At 37.2% G+C, this 22,534-nt stretch overlaps 1 protein-coding gene across 14 annotated transcripts in view; it reads left to right on the plus strand.

Moving 5' to 3' along the window:
* Nucleotides 1-9,095: 9,095 nt before the first annotated feature.
* Nucleotides 9,096-22,534, plus strand: part of RBMS3 (RNA binding motif single stranded interacting protein 3) — a 734,276-nt gene continuing 720,837 nt past the window's right edge. For all 14 annotated transcript variants that reach the window (XM_037846292.1, XM_037846311.1, XM_037846320.1 and 11 more), the window contains exon 1: nt 9,096-9,742. In XM_037846292.1, the coding sequence (XP_037702220.1) occupies nt 9,668-9,742 (75 nt within the window). In that variant the 5' untranslated portion in view covers nt 9,096-9,667. The remainder of the gene's footprint in view (nt 9,743-22,534) is intronic.

Consider the following 22,534-nt stretch of genomic DNA (forward strand, 5'->3'; position numbering starts at 1 on the left):
AATAATTCTCCTCAAGGTGGGTAAACTTTTAGTAGTTAAACTGCTAAAAATGAAGATTCTACCACTACAAGAACAAATCTCCAAGTGACAATTATTTGTCTGTGTTCTTAGCATTTACGAGTCTCAGTAAACAGTCAGTACATTTATGTTCCCCCCATTACCCTCGGTCATAAACTTCCTTAAAGAAAAATGAATAATTTTGCTCCCTGACTGTATAATGAGCATAAACATTCAGGAAACTGAAACTTTGGGTAGTGCATCTAGACTGGCAGTGACTGAACCGTTTTCGAGGCACAGGCAAACGAATCAGGCTGTCTGAATGGCCCTGATTTACTGCTGTTCACCGAGATGTCATCCCTAGAAGGCAAATCATAATTTGTGGGGCTATTTTTGGAGTCAGGGCCTCTCAGCGTGCAGCTGGTAGGAATGGCTGGGAGTCACATGAAGCCCTGGCTCAACTGTGTCAACCTTTTGATGTTGGAGTGAGCCTCACAGTCAACTCTGGGAGCTGTCAGTGTTCCCCCGTAGCCCAAAAGAGAGGCCAATCTCATCTTAGTTCAACAAGTGCAGCCTGGCCTTGTGGAATACCAGAGTTGGAAAGGGACCTTAAATGACCTAATTACAACCTGTATTTTTATATGCGAGGGACCTGAGGATCAATGGGAATTCTAACTGTCCAGGGTCAGACCCCTCATCTTCTGACTTTGGATTTGGTATTCATAGGTATCTTCCTTGGGTTCAGGAACTGTGGCATGGCTTCAAGGGGAAGGAGTAGATAAAGAAAAGAGAGCGAGGTAGGAAAACAAGAAAAGCAAATTTGAAGGAATTAATTTTTTTCCTTTGTAGGTCACGTAAGTTCAGTTCCTTTCTGTTTTGCAATCAGAAAACAAACTAATACAAATTTTTCACAACTAAAAGTGTACAAAGGGAAAGGAAGGGGAATAAGAAAATTTTGTTTTCTAGATCAGCACTTTTCAAATTGTGGTAAAAAAAATAATAATAACAATAAAAACACCTCCCCCCCCCCCACCAATTGACTCCAATTGATATTTTAGTAAAATACATTTAGAATTACTAGTAAAATGACTAGCAAAATGACAATAAAAATTACTGGCAGACTTTCAAAGTACAAGCCTAAACTTTGTTACTTAGAGACAAGGGACAAATAATTCTTATGACAAAAAATTACTATAAAGTTTCTAGACACTTTTTTTCAATCCCTATATTCACTGGTCACAGCATCTATTTGTGGGCCACACTTTGAGTAGCACTGCCCGCGATTTTTTTTTATATCACCTTCTCTCTCGTGTTTTGCGCATTTACCTGGTCCCTCTTGGGATATCAGGGATGGGCTCTGGGCATCTGACAAGTGTTGAATAACACTGTAAGATACAATTTAAAATTTTCAATCATGCCAAAAAGAAAAACACCAATTTAAAACTATAACAAAAACAGAGTTCATGTAACAGTATGGATTTATATTGAAACTATTACTGTGGTTTGTCTGTTAAGGGAGACTGAATTTGGGGATATTTTTGCTTTACTCAGTTTGAGTGTAAAGAGGACTGGAAATAGTAACTATTGCTGGATGTCATTACATTTGGAAAATTTTCTGTGTCCTCTGGAAGGACTATAAACTGACTCAGTGCATCAATTAGCAGTAGGGTTGCCAAATTCAGCAGATAAAAACACAGAATGCCTGCTATATTTGAATTTCAGACAAATGAATAAAATTTTAACATATGCCATTTGAAACAGACTTATAATAAAAGTTTATTCATTGTCTGAAATCCAAATTTAGCGCGAATTTTTGTATATTTTCTGGGAATTCTAATCAGACGTCTTTCAACCTGGACTTCTGCAACTCTAGATTTTTTCTAAGGAGAAGAATCAGTGCAGCCAAATCAAATCTGGCCATATCGACCCAACTTGCTTAACTATTGGCAGCTGGAAGCAAGGTCAATAAACAGTGATGATATTCTTTGTAAAAGAATATATGCTTCCCATGTGACAAAGGAGCTACTCATTCCTCCCTACTTTGAAGCTTCTAGTTTGGTGTTTTCCGATGCACTTGGTCCTTTGATGGCACAAGTCATGGCAGAAGGCGTGCTTGAGAGAAGGGCCACTGGGATCTAACAGCTGCACGGGGACCAAATTGGCTCAAGTGGCTGCCCCAAAAGTGCAATCTTGGTATGGAAATGTACTAACAGGGAGGTACAGTAAACATTGTAAAAAAGCTGTCAGAGATGCATCAATATAAAAAAAAAAAAAATAGCGAGGAACTTAAAAGTCTGAAGGCAGAATTAGTTGATGTTAAAAAAAAGTCTTGGATAATTATGCAGGTTTATTTTAATCCTTTTTAAAGACATGTCCTTTGCCATTATAACCATTATTCTGTCATTAAATGAGAAGATTTGTCTTTAGGATATAAATGAAAGTTTTGAAATTATTTTATTGTAGAATTAATGTTTCCAGACTTTAAAGAAAGAATTTTCTTAAGTTAATGCTTAATTCAGGTAGGAAGAAAATGGCTATTTAAATACATAAATAGTATGTTTTGATATTTTCACCTGAGGGCTTTTTAAAATTTTCTCTCAGCTAAGAATAAAAGCTATACTTAGGAATATATTTATCCAAAATTTTCTTTAAAAATGTTTATTTTAAATCATTTTTCTAAATTGTTTTAAAATTATTTTAAATGTTTATTTTAAATATGTAATGCATGTTCATTTTAAGGCAAATTGGAAAATATTGAAATTATCAAAAATAAAAATAAAATTACCAGTAGCCCCATTACAGAGGAAAAATATCACTGTGGATAGTTTGCTGTATTTCTTCTACCATTCTGTCTACAGCTGAAAACCTACTGTGTATGCAATGTTGTATTCTGATTTTTTTCTATGAGCTATTCAACTTAAACATTTCTCGTATTGTTAAAATGTTCTCTAAGTTTTATTTTAATGGTTGAATCATATTACATGCTGTGATTTATTTAATCAGCTTGCTGGAGTTGGGCAGTTAGGTTTCTCCAATTACTTATGCTTAAAATGATAATCTGATCATCTGCTTAAGATAGATTCCAAGAAATGAAATTACTGGGTGAAAAGAATGAGGATATTTTATGCTATACATCTTGTTAAGCTGTATTTAAAAATATAGACATTTATTAGGAATCTCACTGGACCTCATAGTTGCCATATTTCCTTTCATTTCATTAAGCTGTCATGTAGATAGAGTTTATACTATGTGATAGAAGGTCATGCCCCTTCTTTCTAGTTTTCTCTGTTCAACACCATCTGTCTCTATGTAGGCACAACTGACTTATTTAGGACTTTAATATCTAGTGTCGTTTTTCCATTTTAAATCAGATTGTCTCATCCCATTTTGAATTAAAGCGTTTAAGACCTGGATCAAACAATGGTGAGGAAGAAGCCTGGGTTTGGATCTTATGCAGATCTTACCACTTTGTAACTAAAGGAGAACCTGTGTAGGGTACTTAAACCCTTCCCATTTCAGTTTTCTCAAGTGTAGCATGAAAAATCACTTCCAGGTGCTTATGAGTTTGAACTAAGGAAACATGAGTAAGCTTGGTTCTGAGTCTTGTACATAGTAGGCCATTTCTATTTCAGTTCATTTCCTCCTCCATCTTCTTCTATTCCTCATGGTCAACTCCACACCCCAGTGTCCTCTCCAAAAGTCAATGCAGATAAACTTTCCCTCCTTTGAACACTCAGTGCTTCAGCTGTTCTCCTCCCAGAAATCTTAACATTTTTAACCTTTTGGTTATGTCTCAATTCTCCTTCTATTATTTCACAAAGCATGGTTCATTAACCACTGGTTGATCAATGAGTTGATTTTATTTCACTCATTTAACAAACATTTATTTAACATATATTAAATCCGAAGGACCGTTCTGGGTGCTGGGGATAGAGCCATGATCACGACAGATAAATTCCCTTCCTTCGTGGGGCTTAGATATTAGTGAGAGAGATAAACAACAACAAAAACAAAAATAAATAGATGATCAAACTACAAGTAGTGTGGTATTAGTCAGGGTAGGCTAGGTTGTGCTGTGGTAACAATCACCAAATCTCAATAGCTTGAGACTGTCCAAGGCAGCTGTCCTCGCTTCCAAGATGCTTCCTTCTCATGGCTCTTCCGTATCAGCACATGCTTCCAGGATAGAAGACTGGGCTGGAGAATCAAGCATCAGCAACTAAAAGCTTTTACATGCCACTTCTGCTTCATATTTTATTAGCCGTAGCAAGTCATGTAACCATGCTTTTGAATTGAGTGGGGAAGAGTGAGTCTAGGTAAAGCTAGTGGGTAGAGGAGGACTGGATATGGCTCCCACAGTATTATGTGCTATGAAAAATGTATAGAAAGAGGGAGAAGATAGAGGATGTGTGCTTTTTTTTTGATTCTGTTTTTTACAGAGATGAACAAAATAAACATGAGATTTCATATATATATGTATTATTGACCAGAGTTGTTCTACTCTGAGTTATTCTAGAATGTATTTCGGAAGAAAGTAATGAGTCAATTTAAAGAAAACTACGTAGTAACTATTGTTAGAGTTGGTACTCAGATATAGGAAAAAAGCATGAGGGTCATTCATGGGTGGCTGAAGCTTGGTAAATACTGAGTTAAGTCTTTTTGAGGACAAGGCCAACAATATTTATATTGGTTTCCTCAATTATCTTGGCACACAGTAGGTACTCAATAAAATTTTGTTGAAGTTGATAGTGTTGATGGTTTTAAATTATTTTTTTGCTTTCTATTTGATGAACTGTCTGAGACTATATTCTTCTGTTATAATTTATCCTGAGACTTGAAATTTCTTCCAAAAGCCCATTTTTATTGCCTTTATTTACTTTAAATTTTTTATATTCAATTATAATTAAAATTTGGACCATACATGCTTGAATCACTAGTTGTCTATTTCCCCTAATTTGTTTCAGGTGTTTTTCTTAACCATTGGTAAGTATTCAGTAAGGAGAAAAGAAAGTTGTAACATTATAGGAATTTGCCGTCTACCGTCTTGTCACTTTTTTTTTTTTACAAAAAAATTTTATGTTTAATACCCGTTCAACAAACTTCTCTGTTGGAAAGGGTTTACACAAATTTGAATTAAGAGGGCAGGAAATACTAGGTTGTTTGCCTGTTTTTTGAATTTTATTCAAGATCATGAATGTCCTTCTTGAGGATGGAATAGTATAGTTGCTTTCAAAAGTAGTAGAATTACATTTTTTCTTTTTATATCTACAGTTTGGGGAGTTTTGTTCCTTTTGACTAAACCTTTATAATTAAAAAAAAATAAATTACCCAAAGAAAAGACCCAGCTGTTTTCTGGATGCATAGATTAAGAGCAAATAAAAAGAATCTCCCTCTTTACCCAATTTAATCCTCATTTCGGCTCCATCACTCCCCTCACCCCTCACCCTCTGGATGGTGTGTCTGAGGCATTGACTCAATGCTGAAAGTCCAGAATCCAGAACGTATCTGAAACGAGGATCTCTCCAGTCTGGGCTATGAATCATGTGAATGTGTACGAGTTCATGCCCTTTGATGCAGTTTGCTCCTCTTGGATTTGTACAAAATTTGTTGATTAGTTAGCAAATGGGACACAGCTGGCTTCTGATTTAGAGCGTGCCTTAACCAGTTACTACCTACCTTAACTAGATCATTTAAATGGAAAGTGTTATGGCTCCAACAGAGCAGAAATGATATAAAGACTATTTTTGACATGAGTATCTTGCCTCCTGAATTGCCATGGCTACTAGAATGTCTGAGGGAAAAATAATAAAAATAAATAAATAAAAACAGATTTTACAGTTCTCCCAAGCGGTAAACCCTTTTTGAAAGAAAACCCTCTTAAGAAAAGCTTTAAATACGCAATAAGTGTTCATGGGCTAATGACAATTGATGCCTGGAATATAATAATAATCCAATGAAATAGAACAGCATTTTGGAAAGTGTAGAAATTGCTGATGGCTGGGAATCTTACATTAAAGTGGGGTAGAATTTAAGATGAGAGATTATTTACTTGGTCTTTCATTTGTAAATCAGATAGCATTCCTATCCTTTCAAGGAGCATCCAGGCCAGTTGATAGGGCAAGAATACTGACATCCTTTTTCCCTAGCCGTAGAATTGGCAGATGCAATCTAGGATTCTGATCTTATATGTCTTAGAATTTGGAGGGACTTCAATAGGTCATTTAGGATGACAGCATTCTAGAGTTGAAGATGAGTAGATCTAAAGTTAGAATATTTGGATAGAGTCCTTACTATCACTAATTTAACGTTCTATAGCAAGTCTTCCCGGAGGCTTATATAATCTGGCCCCAGGGCACCTCTCTAGCATAATTTTATCGTCTTTACCCCTCACTCAAGTATTCCTGTTTCCTTACCATTTCTTGCACATTCCAAACACACATTCCCACTGCAGGGCTTTCAGTCCTTGCTGTGCCTTCTGCGTGGGATGCTCTTCCCCCAGGTGAAGCCTGACATTTATTTGAGCAGATCCAACATGCCACATGGAATTCTAAATGCTTCACATGTTTATCTCAGTTAATCCTCATAATAACTGCAAACTGTGCGATGTGGGTGGTGACATTTGATAGATGAGGCAATCGAGGCAGAGGGATGCAGCAAAATTGGAACAGAGGCAGTCTGGGTCACTGCATGCTAAGTTCCTCCACAGGACCCAGGGCATGGCTCATGCCCTTCCTTTACATCTTGAGTTCTTCCTTGGAAAGCATTTCCTGTCTATTCTATTTAAAGTAGAATCCCTATGACTCTGTTTCTCTTTACTCTGCTTTATAGTTCCTTAAAGCACTAAATATTACTTAACATTATATTTTGCACTTACTTGTTTATTCCTTTATTGATCTCCCCCCCTAGAATATACACTCCATGAAGGAAGGGTCTTGTTCTGTTTATCAATATATTCCCAGCACTCGGAACAGTACCTGATCTGTGACAAGCACTGAAATATACTGAAAGAAGGATTTGAGTTGGGTTAGAATTATTATCATGTTTAAAATATTTCATTCTTCCAACATTTACTGAACACCGTTTTGTGCCAGACTACATGCTAGTTTTTGGAAATATAAAGATGAAGGAAGAGTGATGTGGCCTTTTGCTCTAGAGCATCATGAAGAAACAAGCAATAAACAGGAAGATGCGGTGCGATAAGCATTGTTAGAGCAAATATAGGATGCTGTTCAGGGAAAGCTGCTCCAAAGAGGTGATATCCAAGCTGAGGCCTGAAGGGTAGACTGAGGCACAAGAGAGGTGGAGGGGAGTTGGAATAGCAGTCCCATCAGAGGGAATGACAGAATGCCCCAGGAGAGCCCACTCCAGGTCCTGGTGTGACTGAGGTAGAACGTGAGGGGCAGGGCGTAAAGTGGGAGAAGGAAGGAGAGGCCAGCTCATCTAGTTTCTGAGAAATGATTCCAAGGCTTTGGGACTTTATTGTCTGAGTAATGTAATGCCACTGCAGGATTTTAAATCAATGAGTTTTTAGTAACTGATTAAGTTTATCTCCTTCAGTCAGGTAAGTTGGCAGTATTCCCCTCTTATAGAAGAGGTGACTGAGGCACAGAATAATATAACAGTTAAAACCCCAGTGGAGTTGATTTAATTTTCCCAATCACAGTATTGCCAGGGCTCCTAACTCCCACCTCCCTCCTTCCTTCCTTCTGATTGTTTTGCTTGTCAGAAGTAAAACATAAAACTATTTACCCACCATCCTTATCTTTCTCCAAGGAACACACAAGCACTCACATAGCTTCCAGAAACCGGTTCCCCTGGGTGGAAGCCGACTGCCTCAGGGTGGTGGAGCATGTACTTGGATGGACACCATGTGTGCACTAGACCTGCATTGTCTTTTCTTATTAACTAGGAACCTGGACTTGTACCAGGAATCCTTTATCCGAAAAGATGACTCGCTGCTCAGGAAAACAGAGCAGGCTTGATAAAATAGAGAGGAGCTCAATATTGGTTTGCCCACGCTCTGGGCATGCGTGAGCACTCACAGCAAAACACAGCTGGCACGTCTAATTTTAGACTTGCTCGCCTTGAAAAGAGACCCTTTAAGGAAACATATTTTCTCTGAAACAATTTGTATTACAATGCTGCAGCTGATAGACATGTCAGAATATTCTCTTTTATTGGTGGGGAAAAAACTCTGCCAAGTAATTATCTAATTTTCTTTAGATGATATCCATAAAGCGATTAAAGAATCCATGAATCAAAAAATTGAAAAGACTTTAAAATGGGAGAAACTTAGTGATTTCATTTATAAAGAAGCTGATAAAACTAAGAGGTCACCTCCTCTGATTTATTATAAAATGTATATAATGACAAGGATTATTTCTGATGTGTTAAATTGATCATTGGAATCTGATACTGTGCTTGTTAATGGTAGTCCTGGAGTGGACTCTCAAATATCTTCAATACTTAGCATCCTCCAGGTCCTCTAAGTAGTAAAGGGTTACTTTCTAAACCAGGTCTTGGATTCATCTGGATTCATGTTAACAGGTTTTGTAAACATTAGGGGCAATCTTTTTCCATTTTAACCAGCAAGGTTAGTCCCTCTCTCTAGTTTTTTTTTTTTTTTTTCTTCTTTCTTCTTTCTCTCTTTGCTCCTATAGTATTCTGTATTTTGTTTAGCAGTGTGGCTTACCTTGGAACTTGGCAAGAAAAGAAAAGAAGGCAGATCTTGTGTAGGGTAGAGAGAGAGAAGGATAAGAAATAATCCACTGCCCACATTTGAGTTACCCAGGTTCAGTTCCAGTGTCAGCAGCGTTGCTGCAAAAATTGCTTTGCTATTCGAGATAGCCAGCAGAGGGAATTGGAACTTTGCTTGCAGCAGGGGTTGAAGCAGTCTTTTTTTTTTTTTTTTTTTTTTCTTCTTGGAGGAAATACTGCAGCCTTCTGGACTGCGTACGCCGCTCCCTGGAGAGGCTCTCTCGGTTCCACCCACCGGCTGGAAGGAGGGGAAGTGAATGAAAGGACAGGACAAGCCCCGAACACCATGTCACTCTGGGAGGGAGACAGCAGCAACTAAGCTGTGCAAGGTTTTTTTTTTCCTTTTTTTTTTCTTTTTCCCTTTTCTTTTTCTTTCTTTTATTCTTTTCCTTTCTTTTTTTCCCTTTCTTTTCTTTCTTTCTTTTTTCTTTTTCTTTTTCTTTAAGGTGGGGAAAGAGAGAAACAGGAGACAGGAAGCTGATCTGCAAGGATTCGGAGTTGTGCTAAAAGGACTTTGATTTTTTTTTCCCCTTTACAAACGCTGGCAATTGACATCACTACAGACAGCTTGGGTAGAGAACAAACTGCCTCATTTCAAGGGGACACCGGCAGCTGGGGGAAGCCAGACAAGATTTGGGGAGTCTGTGTGTGTGTTTTCTTTTTTGTTTTTTTTTTCCTATCTCACACACACACACCCTTTTTTTTTTTTTTTTCTTCTTTGTTTCTCTTTTTTGGTGTGTTTCTTTTTTAAAATCTTTCTGTGTTGGAACTAGCGAGTGGTGGAAGACAAGGAGTCCCCGAAGCCTCATCAGTCATCGGGACTGTCAGGAGTAGTGGCTTAAGAGGAAGCTCGGCCTGGGGCACTATACCCTGTCATCCAGTTCCCTGCCTCGGAGATAAAGATTCCAGCTACATGGGCAAACGCCTGGATCAGCCACAAATGTACCCCCAGTACACTTACTACTATCCTCATTATCTCCAAACCAAGGTATGGCTCGACCCACAGTCTGGCAATCATTTGGTATCGTTCTGCACTTGGGATGGGCAACAGACAGTCATGTGAATTATTATTTAACCGTACCCCCCCCCTCCCGCCCCATCATCTGTCCTTGCTTCTTTGAGATTAGTAACATACCAGTGGAGTTAATGAGGCAGAGGAGGCTGTAAGAAGAAAGCAGCAAACCTTGAAATGTGGCTATCTCTTTAAGGAGAGATAATAGTTTCACTTGAGTTCCTTTGTTGTTATTTGGCAGAATAAATGTTCCTGATATCTGTAAAGTCCTTTGCAGATAGGCAGGTTGTTAAAAAGAAGAGCACAGCAGTGGTTATCAGTCACAAGAATACAATTTCAGGGGCTATTCTGGTGAGCCGTTCTTTGTTTGTGGCTCTAAAAGGTTTTTCCCACTGGATAAGACGCTCCAGGGTGGGGGCGACTCAAACTTTTAATGACTAAGTATAGAAGGCTACAACGGTGTGGGAAGACATAGGGCAGCTAACCGAAGTCTCAGAGTTTGTTTGGGTATATATTTTTTGTTTTTTTAATTTGTCTTACGTCATTTATTTTATCTTTAGGATGACTGGGGTGGTAGAGACTGAATTTAGGGGCTTTCTAATAGATGTTCTTCACTTTTAGAAGTTCTTTTTTTCTGTGTTAGCTGCCATCGGGAGGCCTGCGTCTTGAAAAGATGATAATTGGACTTGAACTGGTTAAATACTTCAGGCTTTATGTGTCTGTGCTCAAATGATCATTAGGGGCTCACATAACTAAGCAGTGGGCAGTGCCAACCCTGAACTTTATCCTGCAGTTAAGACGTGAAAGACTCTCAGGTGTGAAATCACAGCTCTAATTTGTCAATTAAATTGGACTTGATTGGGGGGCAAATGCTGGTAGAGTTACCACCTCAATTGCATGGATTATATTTCTTTACAGATGGTATTATTTTGTATTGCATTAGCCAGACTCCACTGTCTTCTTAGTAAATTAAGTATGCCGAGGGTGAACAAGGCATGCCTGAATGATCTGTGCTGTCACCAGGACTCGTGGATATGATTAGGGTTTGGTAATTCATGCTGTAGTTCTCTCTCATTTATTCTGTCTCATCAAACAATGCCTATTTGTAAGCCAGACCAGGCAGCAGACTTTCAGTATTATATTATAGATTGTTTTGTTTTGTTTTTTTCTCTTTCAATTCCTCTGTGATCCGCCCTGCCCCTCCAAGGTCGACTCGCATTGCTTTTTGCCTTTGTGAGCATTTAGTTTGTGCTGCTGCTGCTAGACCAGCCCTCTTGCTCCATTGCCTTGAGTTTTAACTCTTTGGGGGATTGGGTAGAAAATGCTGCCTGCCATTCCTCAAGGAAATGGCAAAGCAAGGACAAGTTAAAAAGGGGAAATTTATAGTCATTTCTCATCCCCTAAAAGAAATGAAAACAATAACCTCAAGGGTTGGATGAAAATATCGGACATTCCATCCCTTTTACTCATTTGGTTAAATTTTTCCAAATGTTTAAAAAAAAACACACACACACACACACTTTCTTTTTGGTTCTGGTTTTCTTTTTTACTATGGATTATATTCAGAAAAGAAACTTTAGCCCAAAATGAATGAAATAATGTTTTTTTGACTGAGATTTCTTTAAACTATTTTTAGCAGGAAATAATAAATAATGTGCATAATATATTAAAGATACAGGGTGCTGGAATGTGTTCTTCTGAAAAATGTGTTGTGTGTGTGTATGTATGTGTGTTTTATGGGGGGGAAGAAGGAGAGTGGTGAAGGGAAAAGAGGTGAGCCTGAAAAATACAGGAAGAGTTTTTTTTTAATCTGTTTTGGAATCCTATATAGTTTAGTGTTGTGTAGACAGGGGCATCTGGATCTTGTTACTTTCAAGCTAGCCAAAGCCATCAACTTCTGGAAAATTTTTAAAGAAGTTAGATCCATTAGGTGTCCGAAGCTGCTATCTAGCTAATCAGATATCAGGGAGGTAGAGAATATAAAATCAGCTACTTTGGGCTATCATGGTAGTTTGTATTGATTATTACGTTGTAAAATTTCGACAGTGCTGTGAAGTTGTCAAATAGTGTTATGGTGGCTCTGAAATGACAGACATTAATAATGTACCTGGAAGCCAAAGGTGTGAAAACGTGCCCTGTTTTGAAACTTAGGTACAGAGGGAAAAGGAGGATGGATCAATATGCAATCACATTTTAAAATGTGTGGACTTTCTGACAGGGTTAATACTATGTAATGAAGTACTATCATGCCCCAGCATAATAGGAAAAGAACTAGGCTATTTCAGTATCACTTTTGGTCCCTTCTACGTTTAGGTCTCAATTATTGTTTACAATATTTTGAAGGAAATGCATGTTGCTTATATTTATTTGTAAGTCTGGGTGGAATTCATAAAATCCTCTGCTCTTTTAGCCTTGGCTTGCAGTTATAATCCGTTCTTAAAACCATAGAGGTTTTAACGTGATGCTGATATATAAAGAATTCTTATGATTGATAAAAATAGAATTCTGTGATCGAAAGCAAAATCATATTCTGGAGATATCATACCTTAAATTTTTCTGTAAACTTGGATGTTTCCCCCCTCTCCAATTCACAACATATATTTGCTGAATTAGTGGTTTTTTTTTTGTTTGTTTGTTTGTTTGTTTGTTTTTTTGGGAGGGTGGGGGCTAGATTCTGCATGGGATTTTAAAAAACTGAAAATGTTTGTTGCTTTTCTTCAGAAAATACAAAAATACTGAATTTTCTCTTTCTTCCTAAATTTGGGTAACATTAGATATAGCTACTATTTTCTGATATAAACCAAAATGAAAATGAGAATTTTTTTTAAAAAAAGAAAATGTTTGCCATTCCCGCAAATGCATATTAAAGTTTTAGGGAAATTCATGATACTTCCTGTCTTCTTTGCTCCTATCATTTTCTATTACACTAGCACAGATCTCTTAATTTTACTGCTTAAAAATAAGAAATTTTGTTTCTGATTTTTGAATAACTTTTAAATGCTTAAAATATTAGAAAAATGTATTCATAAGTTAAATAAAATGAAAACCCAGTAGCTCACTTGATGCTATGCTCTGTAGTGATATTATATCATTCTCACTCTCCCAGACCTAGTATCTTAAAAGTTGCCACTTTTTTCTTTTATTATGTGTGTTTGTGTAGGTGTATATACCTTTTTTTCCCCCTAAGAAGCAATTTCAAGAAGGAACATTGTTTTGGTTATGAGGAAATCTTAGTGACATGTCATACAATTTAAATAAGAGACATGACTAGATTAAAAAAAAAAAAAAAAGGTTACTAGTTCATTAGGCCTAGTGATAAAATACATAATGATGTTTGGGCTGTAACCTAACATTTTTAAGACTCATATTACAGACCATTCAAAACAACCTGTCACTACTGCATTATCAGACCCAAGGTAAATTTCATTCTGAACTTCTGGAATTTGGGGAGTTTTCTTTAAAAAACAACTTAGCTGTTTTTTAAACAGTTAGTAAAAAATGGTCATAGCCTATTGAGGAGACATTTTGCCCTTGAGAAATAGATATTCCTCTAATATGTGATATTTGGAAAGCTTTAGTCATCTTTATAAAGTTTATAAAAGTTGCCCAGGCACACACAGCAAGTTTGCCCTTTCTTCCTTTCCCACACACTTAGCAGTTTGCTGTTTCTACCACTCCAGTGCATGATCTCTAATCAGGTTGCTCTTACATCAGTTTATTGCCTTCCCTTCTTTGGCCATCTGGTTCCCCCAGAAGGTCTTGAAGAAAGGGTTTCAGATGATGGGACTCTAACAGGGTTTCTCTGGCTGGTGGCACTTAGATTGTGTTCTGAGCCTGGTGAGAAGTAAGGGTCAGGTGAAGGAGTAGTTCATCAACTGCACACTGTCCTCAGGCTGAATCTCCAACCCTCTGTACTCTGAATGGCCACCCATCTCTAAAAGTCTAGCTGGAGACCAACTGATAGTGCCATAGAAAGAGCAAACACTTGAAAACACAAGGAGTGAGGAGTAAGGAAGAGAGACTCTTATGGATATTCTTAAAGATGTAAATGTACAGAGCCTTCAAAAGCAAAGCAAAACAACCCGTACCACAATTCTTACACGCAAAAAAATGTATAAAATCTTGTAGAGGGAGGGAATGAGTTTAGAATTTCCTTAGTACTTCCTGACTCAGATTTGTATTGATAGCCAGAGTTGGTAACTTGCCAGTTGTTTTAAAACAGTCTTGAAAAACTCCCAAGTTCTGTTATCTTTTGAAAGTCTAAAACATACAAAACTGGTTTTCTAAAAATCTTCCGGCAATACAATTTTTAGGTACAACTCAAAATATTTCTTTTGCTTCAGGGCAGTAATATGATAGCATGAAACTATGATAAATCTTGTGTGTCTCATTTTAGAATGTACAGAATTTTAATTGGTTTCAAATAAGAGAAAAATAGAAACAAGGGGTCACTCTCCCTTTTAACTATGCTTTTCTTCTTCATTCCTCCAAATCTTTGTCATCAGTGAGAATAAACTAAGTTCCAAGGCATTCTTTGCTGTCTTCCCTATAATGGGATCAACACTAAGTTTGGTTTTTCCTTTAAAAGAGTAGAAATGTAAAAATACTTGTTCTTTCTCCGGAATAATTCCAAACTTAAGTGAAATGTCATGTATATTTCTCTTAATAGTATCTTTCTAAAGCATTTGCCTTTTACTTTCTCTCAATTTGGAAAAGAAAAAATTAAAGCTCAAAATTATTTCCATGAAATAATAAAATCTGTTTGAGGGTTGGGGGATGGGGCAATTTGATGGGAGGGACATAAAGAAAGGGAAGGGAGGAATCAAGTTCATTCCAGGTCTTTCTGGCTCCAAGAATTCTGGAGAGCTTCCTTTTTGCACTAGTATGATTTTACACGATTCTTTTTGACATTATCAGTCTTTTGGCAGGGTGAGGGCTCAGTCACAATTTTGTCCATGCCAAACTCAAAGAAAACCAGTCTTTTCCTTTAAAAGAAAACTTGTTTAGTGTCGAACTTTTATTCAGAGTAAATGGTTGATGTTTATCCAAAATTGGCTTTGAGTACTACATTAAAATTGTGTTTTATAACAGTCTCGTAAGCCACAGCTGTGTGTGATTAAATAGTGTAATATCAAAAGCATGTGAGAATAGATGTTTTTATGCTATAGCTATTGCACAGCAAAGAGTATAGATGGAGCTAAAGGGAGACCAAGAACAAAAATGTATTAATGTATTGCAATACATGTGTTGAGGATACGTGCTGCTATTTTTTGCAGTAGTGGGAAAAATGTTGAGTAGTTGGATGTGCTTAAAATATATGCTTTCTGAAAATGGAAACAGATATATAGTACCACTTAAAAATATGTAGTATATAGTAGCATTTAATTAGAAAACACATAGGTATTAAATGTGTCTGAAGCCATTGCAAATGGAAAGATCAAATATTAATCCTATGGAACACACATTCAAAAACCAAAAGTGAATTTATCATTTCTGAAATTATAAATGTTTCTCTCCTTTGTTTTCTGCTATTTTAATCTGTGGAAGTACTGTAAGAAAACCTTTAGGTCATTTATCCCTAAAGAAAGATTGGTAGGTAATAAGGATCAGCAACTTTGAGATAGAGAAATAGGCGGCAGTGTGTTTCTTTTTTAAGATATTCAAAAACATGAAATTCAACTTTGCATGGGTATTGATCTTTTGTTTTCAGTATTAAAAATTACAGAGTTTCACAGGGAGATGTGGCTTTTGCTTCCACTTATTTAGCAGGGATGTTATAGCAAAAGCTTTCTGTTTTCAATGGGCGCTTTATGTGTTTGCTAGTGAGTAGTTGTTCTCAGGGCCTTGAAAAAGCCTACAGAGCTGGCTATTGGTTTTCAGATTTCAGATTTTGGACACTGCAAATGAATTCTAATAAGGAAATAAAAAAGGAGGGATGACGGAGATGAGTTGGATTTTGTTTTTGTTTTTAATTTTTCTTTCAAGTCGGTATTGGCAGAGAATATGTTCATGGTTTTAAAATTTGTTTCTTTCCATGTAGGTTTATTGGTCAGGAAATATAGACCATGTGCATTCAGATATCTGAAAAAAATTTTGGTAATTCAGAACATCAGCCTCTAATATGTAGCAAATTACAATCGCATGGAAAATAAAAGATAAGATACGGAAATCTGGTTTTCTTTGAGGGAAATTCCCTGTTTTGTGTGTCAATGCATTGGTTTTTAGGTCAGGTTCTCTTAGGATCCCTTTCTGGTTTAACATTTGCAATTCTAACTTTGTGATAGATGAGCCTGCTTTGATATATTAGTGGTATTGAGAGGTGACCTCGGTTTTGTGTCTTTCCTGAATTTTTGTTTGGGTACCCAGTGCCTTCTATAGAGCAGATCAAACGCTGCTTTGCTGACTTCAGTGACTTGACAAATTTCACCATCTACATCCTTCGCAACATCTAAATCCAGTGCACCATAAGAAGCACATCCATCACTTGGGAGTGGGCGGAGAGCAGTTCTCAAGGGTGGAACAAAATGACAGGCATCATTTAATCATTATCATTGCTGGCTTTGTTGTTGTGGTTAAAGTTTTCAACTTTGAATAGGCAAAATCAGGGCTTATCCAAAGACTTAATAGTAACAGTGTGATGCTTTCCTTGTCCTCATTTAACTTGCTCTCTACAGGTGGTGTAAGAGCTGAATGGTTATGCGTATGTTTGGCTAACACAGGAGAGGTAATGAAGAAACTGGGATGGTCACATTAAGATACTGACAATTCTTGAGCGATGAATGAATACTGGAGACAGTATAAATATGGAAATATCGATCAATAGATGAAATACTGTTTTAATTGGGGTTTGCAAAACCTGCAAATCTCTGAATTAGTAGCTTTTGAAATGTGGGAAATAAATACTGTAGTAACTATAGCATATAATAATTTTTCCAGGACATATAAACAAGGGAATTATCTTCGCTTCTTCTTTTTTTGGTAGGTACCTTTCTTGGTCCCCTGTTAACATAATTAATGAAAGTAAGTGGAATTGAGGCCATTACCTAGAATTTTGTTTTATGACTCATAAACAAATACAAAAGTTAGGCTATGCACAGAACCAAGCTAACCCTATTTATTGTACTTTCCTATTCTTTGGGAAAAAATAAGATACAATAGAAGAAAAAGAAATCTTACAAAACTCCAAATACTGGAAATAATAGTTTCAAGTACTGATCTTTAATTTGTTTTAGTATTAGCTTTCCTATCATTGTACTGTAGGGCTAAGAAATTGGAATATATATATAGCACTTGATAATGCACTTAATATGCTAGATGCAGGTGATCTAGCATAAGAATGATCTAGCATAAGAATGGTTATCCCATTCTTAGTTGACAGTTTTCAAGTTGAAAATAGATCATGCATAAAATTTAATTGAGGATTTTTGATGTCTTATTGTTTTGGATCTGTTATACTGCTGTCTAACATGGTCATATTACTGATTGATGGCAATTCAATGAAAAGGAAAATGGAAAACAGAATGCTAACTATTTGGACTTCTGGAACTGGTTAAGGTATCCTTAAAGCTTTTCTTATGTCTTTGAGTCATTTTTGAAGCTATCATTAATGTCTGTAAACTGTCATGTTGCACCTTTTAAAAACATATCAATCACTCAAATTGAATGACGGCACCTGGATATAACTAAGGTAAGTTAGAATTCAGGCAGATATAATTTCAACTATCAAACAGTTTAGAGTAGATGAAGTATTTGAAGAAATGTGTGCAATGCTTGGAATGATTTTGGTGATATCATTGTTGATAATCCATCTCATCTCCATGTTTATTTAAAACTTCAGAGATTGTTTTCCTGGATACCATACAAAATGAACAAGACATACCTATGACGCTTAATTTCTTCTTTTGAAATGAGAAAAACAAATTTATTTTCTTTGATTTGGTGTTAGTCCCTCAGAGGCCTGTGGCAACCCCAGGATTACCCTTGGTTTCTGCTTTTGGCCCCAGGTCTCCTGTCTATTGCCAAACACACTACATCAGCCAGCATCTTTAAAAATGAGAATGTTGTATTTTTAATCTAAGGTAGACAAAGAATTCTGGAGAGAAGAAAATTCCGATATTCATTTCTCAATTTATTCCAAAATATTAACCATTGCCTTTAAACTTCATTATTCATCTGTTTACAACAATTTGATTTCATTTTAACCATGGAAAGTTTTTGCTTTCTTGCTTGTTCTTGTTGTATTTAACTTTGTTGATAGGCTGGGAAACGAGAAGGAGAAAGCCAGAGGGAACAAATCAATGAATACAGAATAACTTTTTTCCAAGCTTAGTGGCTTCCTTTAACAATCATTTTAAATCCTCCATATTGCCTAACACTCTTACTTTTGGAGGGCTCCTACAACATCCCCCAAAAAACATATTAAAGGGCACTCACATCCTACACCAATTCATTTTTTGCAATAAAATATTGAAAGAGTTTTTTTTTTTTTCATATAATTTTGCCACTGAAACACTCTGAGTACAAGTAAGTTCGTTTAATTTATGTGTACCTTATGAATTTTAGGCCATCAGCTTGCATATGTGGGTGTTACTGCAGAGTGAAAAAATCTAACCTACAAATCTTTGAGGTACAAAGATATCACAAGAGAGAGGAGAACAATTAATAAAGTTGTTTTATATTTTGTAGGTATGCAAATACATGTTTGACGTTGCAGTTTTCTTTTTATGGTTTGCAAGCCATACATTTTTCTCATTTCTCCAGTGTTTTTTGGATCCCCAAAGGTCAGAGATCCTAAAAAGCTGGTCATTTCTCTCACTTTATGGCCTTCTGGCATTCAAGAAATCTCTGTATTTTAGTAATCCCAAATTTCCAGGGAGGGACACATGGTAGAACAGCAAAGCATATCAGAAAATGCCATTAACATTCTTTGGCTAAAATACCTCAAACACAGACACATTGGATTGACCTTTGGCAGAGAGAGAAACTGGGAGTTCCAGATCTAGGTGCCAGGTTCACAGAATTATTTCATTGCGCAACTGGTAGAATTGTTTACTAGAGAAAGAGCTTGAATGTAACAGGTGTTTCCCTGGGCCACTGGTTTAGGAATACAGGCAGGAGGCAAATCAATGGCACAATACTTATTCCATGGAATGATTTTCTAAAGTCTTATGTCTCAAAATAGGGTCATGCATCTTTTATATGCATTCAAACTGCCACCTCCTCCTGTTCCCTGGTTTCCATGCTTTCACTCAGGATAACTTCCCTTGGTGCCCAGAAGTCCCTTTCGGCCCTAGAAAATTCAGGTGCCTCTAAAAGAACATACGTGTCTATATGGATGCGCTCTTCTAACCAGACCCACTATTGCCCTCACAAGTGGCTGGGTACCCGGAAGATACCTCTTCAGCAGGCGTAAGACAAGCTGATGGCTTCCTTCATTTTCATTCTTTATTCAAACAAATCAATATCCTAGGCCCCGATCATGTGCATTTCCTTCCATCTTAATCAGGAAGGAATTTCTTCTCTTTCCAGCTCCACGCCTGCCCTCATGCACATAAGTTCACTCTCTCCCCAAATCCTAGAGGGAGAATTTCCCATAACCAAACTGTGTTTTGATTCTCTAGTTAATTACTCAATATTTCTTCCCATCCCTCTAGCCAGATCTCATCGAATTTCATCAGCAGTTTCAATGAATCAGCTTTGATTGAACTCTTTCACGCATAACACACACACACGCACACAGAGAGAGAGAGAGAGAGAGAGAGAGACAGAGACAGAGAGAGACTTCAAGGATTATTTCCATGGTTCTGATTTTCTCTGAGGCTAAATGAGTACAGATATATGGAGAAGCAAAGTTGTCTTTAGAAGACTTATACCCATTATTTCCAGTTCTAATAATTTTTTTTTTTTCTGCCATTTGGTAGACAAAGGGGTAAACCTCACCAAATTTGGGATGGCATACTTTTTGCTTTCTTTCAAGGAGGTAGTATCTTCCCATGATCTGGGGTATATCGACAGTGTGCTATGCAAGTTAGATATATGCTTTCTTTTTCCTGTAATCCTTAATAGCATCTTTCAGAGCCATATTGATAGACTGATTCTAATTTTCCCCAAATAATTTCATAATAGTTGTTTATATTGCAAAGAGTCTAATGATCCTCAAAGCTTTTAGTGATGAGGCTGTCAATAGCATGGTAGAAAAAATTGAAAAGATGGCAGTTCTATAACTTTAATTTAACCAGTGATTTATGAGAAGTCAAGAAAGATAAAACAAAGAGAAGAAAAGACAGGAAATGGAAAGGCTAAGGGTACTAGGTCTTAATCTACTTTTGAAAATTTCTGGAATTTGACTATTTATTTTCCTTTCCAAAGGAAAGGATAAGAGCTGTTTGGCAAGGAAAAGATAGCTTGCTAACAGAAAAGCCACTTTGAGGAAAACTAATGTGAATATACAACTTGATATGGAAGAGTCATGTACTTGACTTTTGGTGTCTTCTGAAGACAATTAATGCCCATGTTGACAACTTAGCACCTTATTTTGTTTTTTCACGTGTCACAGCACTCAGTCACCTCCAGCATTTGCTTTTGTCATTTTGACTTACCCATCACCAGTTCTTAGGGAGGACCTGAATACAAGCCTTACTGATTGGAAACAGGAGTGTTTCTCAGAAAGAGTCTTTGGAATCAAATTTTAACATGTATTTTATAATTTCCATATATAAAATGTTCATATAAAATCCTCAGGTGTTCAAAAATATAATCATGAATGTTGATGTTGTTTTGTACAGCAAGGGTCTGGTTTTGGGGGGGGGGGACCAAAACATTAGTTTTGAAATCAGCAAAGCTATATTGGCATAAGAATCATGCAAAACAAAATGCTAACCAAGCACTGGTGATGTCTGAGGGTCACTAATGCGCCTGGGGACCCAAGGAGCAGGAAAAGTGAGGACATGTGTGCAATGTGCTAACATGCTCTGGACCCTCGGGACAAGCATATGTTAGAGGAGTGGGCCTGGATTTCAGCAGGGTTGTTGAGGAGTCTAGGGCAGCAGGGATTGCAAGAAAGCTTAGCTATTATTGTTGTTATTCGTGGCCCATCTTTTCTGCCAAGTTCGTTTTCCTCACTTCTCCATCCTTATTCTATTTAGAAGGTAGCTTTCTGCAATGACCTTGCTTTTTACATTGCATCTTCTACACTCCCTGCCTTCCCAGAAATGTACTTCCTGGGGATCTAATTCTTTTATTTCTGTATCACAGCTTCTATTCCCCTGGCCCTTTCCTGCTCACTCCCTTTCCTCCTATTCTCAAGTTTTCTGCTATAGATTTGCCTCTCTGCCCTCTGGTCCTAATCTTCTGTTTCCTCCTTTTTGTTCTCTCAGCTTTCAATCCCCTCCAGTCTTTTATTTTTAACTATTGCCTTTTTTTTTTTTTTTTTTTTTTTTCCCATTCCTTTCCGAGGCAGAGTGGTGTTAGGTTTCGACTTTCTTCTTTTTTGCTTGGTTGTGAATTTATTTTTGGCTTTTTGAACATACCTTTTCTCTTCAGGACCGTATTTGTGTTAAAGTTAGTCTGTAAAGCCCCTGAGGACTAGGACCACATGTGTCTTCATCTTTGACTTTCCCCACAGTACCTAGTGTAGTGTGTGACACAGACGAGTGCATAATAAAAGGTTTTCGGAATGAATTAATCTAGCTTGGTCTGTGTGTTCCATGCATGACTCCATTGCTGAAGGCAATTACTTTTTTTAAAACCAGAGATGTAAAGTCATTTTCACCTCTATGATGCTCTATGTCAAAAGGCCTGTGTACCAGAAATAAACTTTATTAAAGTATCCCTCTTTACAAGTCCAGATCCACCTCCCCCACCACATCCCCTACATGTAGGCCTCTGGGCCTGGTACCCTTGGCTATTGGCGGGATTCGGGTTACATACCTAGTTTACGGGGCACACTGTGACAATAGAATGTGAGCTAAGTAACTACGACAGGAAAGAAAGAAAAGTAAACCACCACAGTGCTGCATTACCAGATGCTAGCAAGAGAGTCCAGGACACATGCCAACTCAGGGAGGGACAGAAGTGGATTTCAAAGACAGTGTAAATAGCCAGTAATTGGAAATTGAGGATGAGAGTGAGTAAGTAGGGCAGGACTAAATGGCAGTGTGGTGGTTTGGAGGGGATCGGACAGGCCATTCCTGAGCAATTGCCAAGAATATCAGCTTGTATATGTGGCTTCCTTTCATGGGTTGGCAGAGTTGGACATACCAGGCCAACTGAGCTTAAAAAGCCAAGAGGTGGGCTGAGTGTTAGAAGAAAATTTTTGTCTATTTTGCTTATTCAGGATGCAGGATCTTGAATACAATAGTTAAATATCATCTACTCATGCCATATACCAATCCATAACAATACACAGATCATTGTTTTAACTGAGAATTTTGAAAAAAACAATTTCAAGGACCAGTTGAGAATGACAAGAGCTAAAGTTTGGAAAGACAACTCTACACGGTTTCCTTATATAATGAACAAAGCAGGTATAAAAACATGTCTAAAATAATGCTTTAATATGTAAGATGGGCTTCTGAAAGAAACTTCAAAGCCCTGCTCACTAAGGAATGTATGAAAACAATCATCCAGTTGTGGCTAAGAGAACAAACTGTGTTTTTGGTTTGGACTCCACTCGATTTTTCCAAATGGAGCTGATTTTCGTTTGTCTGTTCTGCTTTTTTTTCCCTCTCTCTCTCTATCATGTTCCTTTTGTTGCATCAAGTTTCTTAA

Source organism: Choloepus didactylus, chromosome 1, assembly GCF_015220235.1.
Source record: "Choloepus didactylus isolate mChoDid1 chromosome 1, mChoDid1.pri, whole genome shotgun sequence".
Taxonomy (NCBI): Eukaryota; Metazoa; Chordata; class Mammalia; order Pilosa; family Megalonychidae; genus Choloepus; species Choloepus didactylus.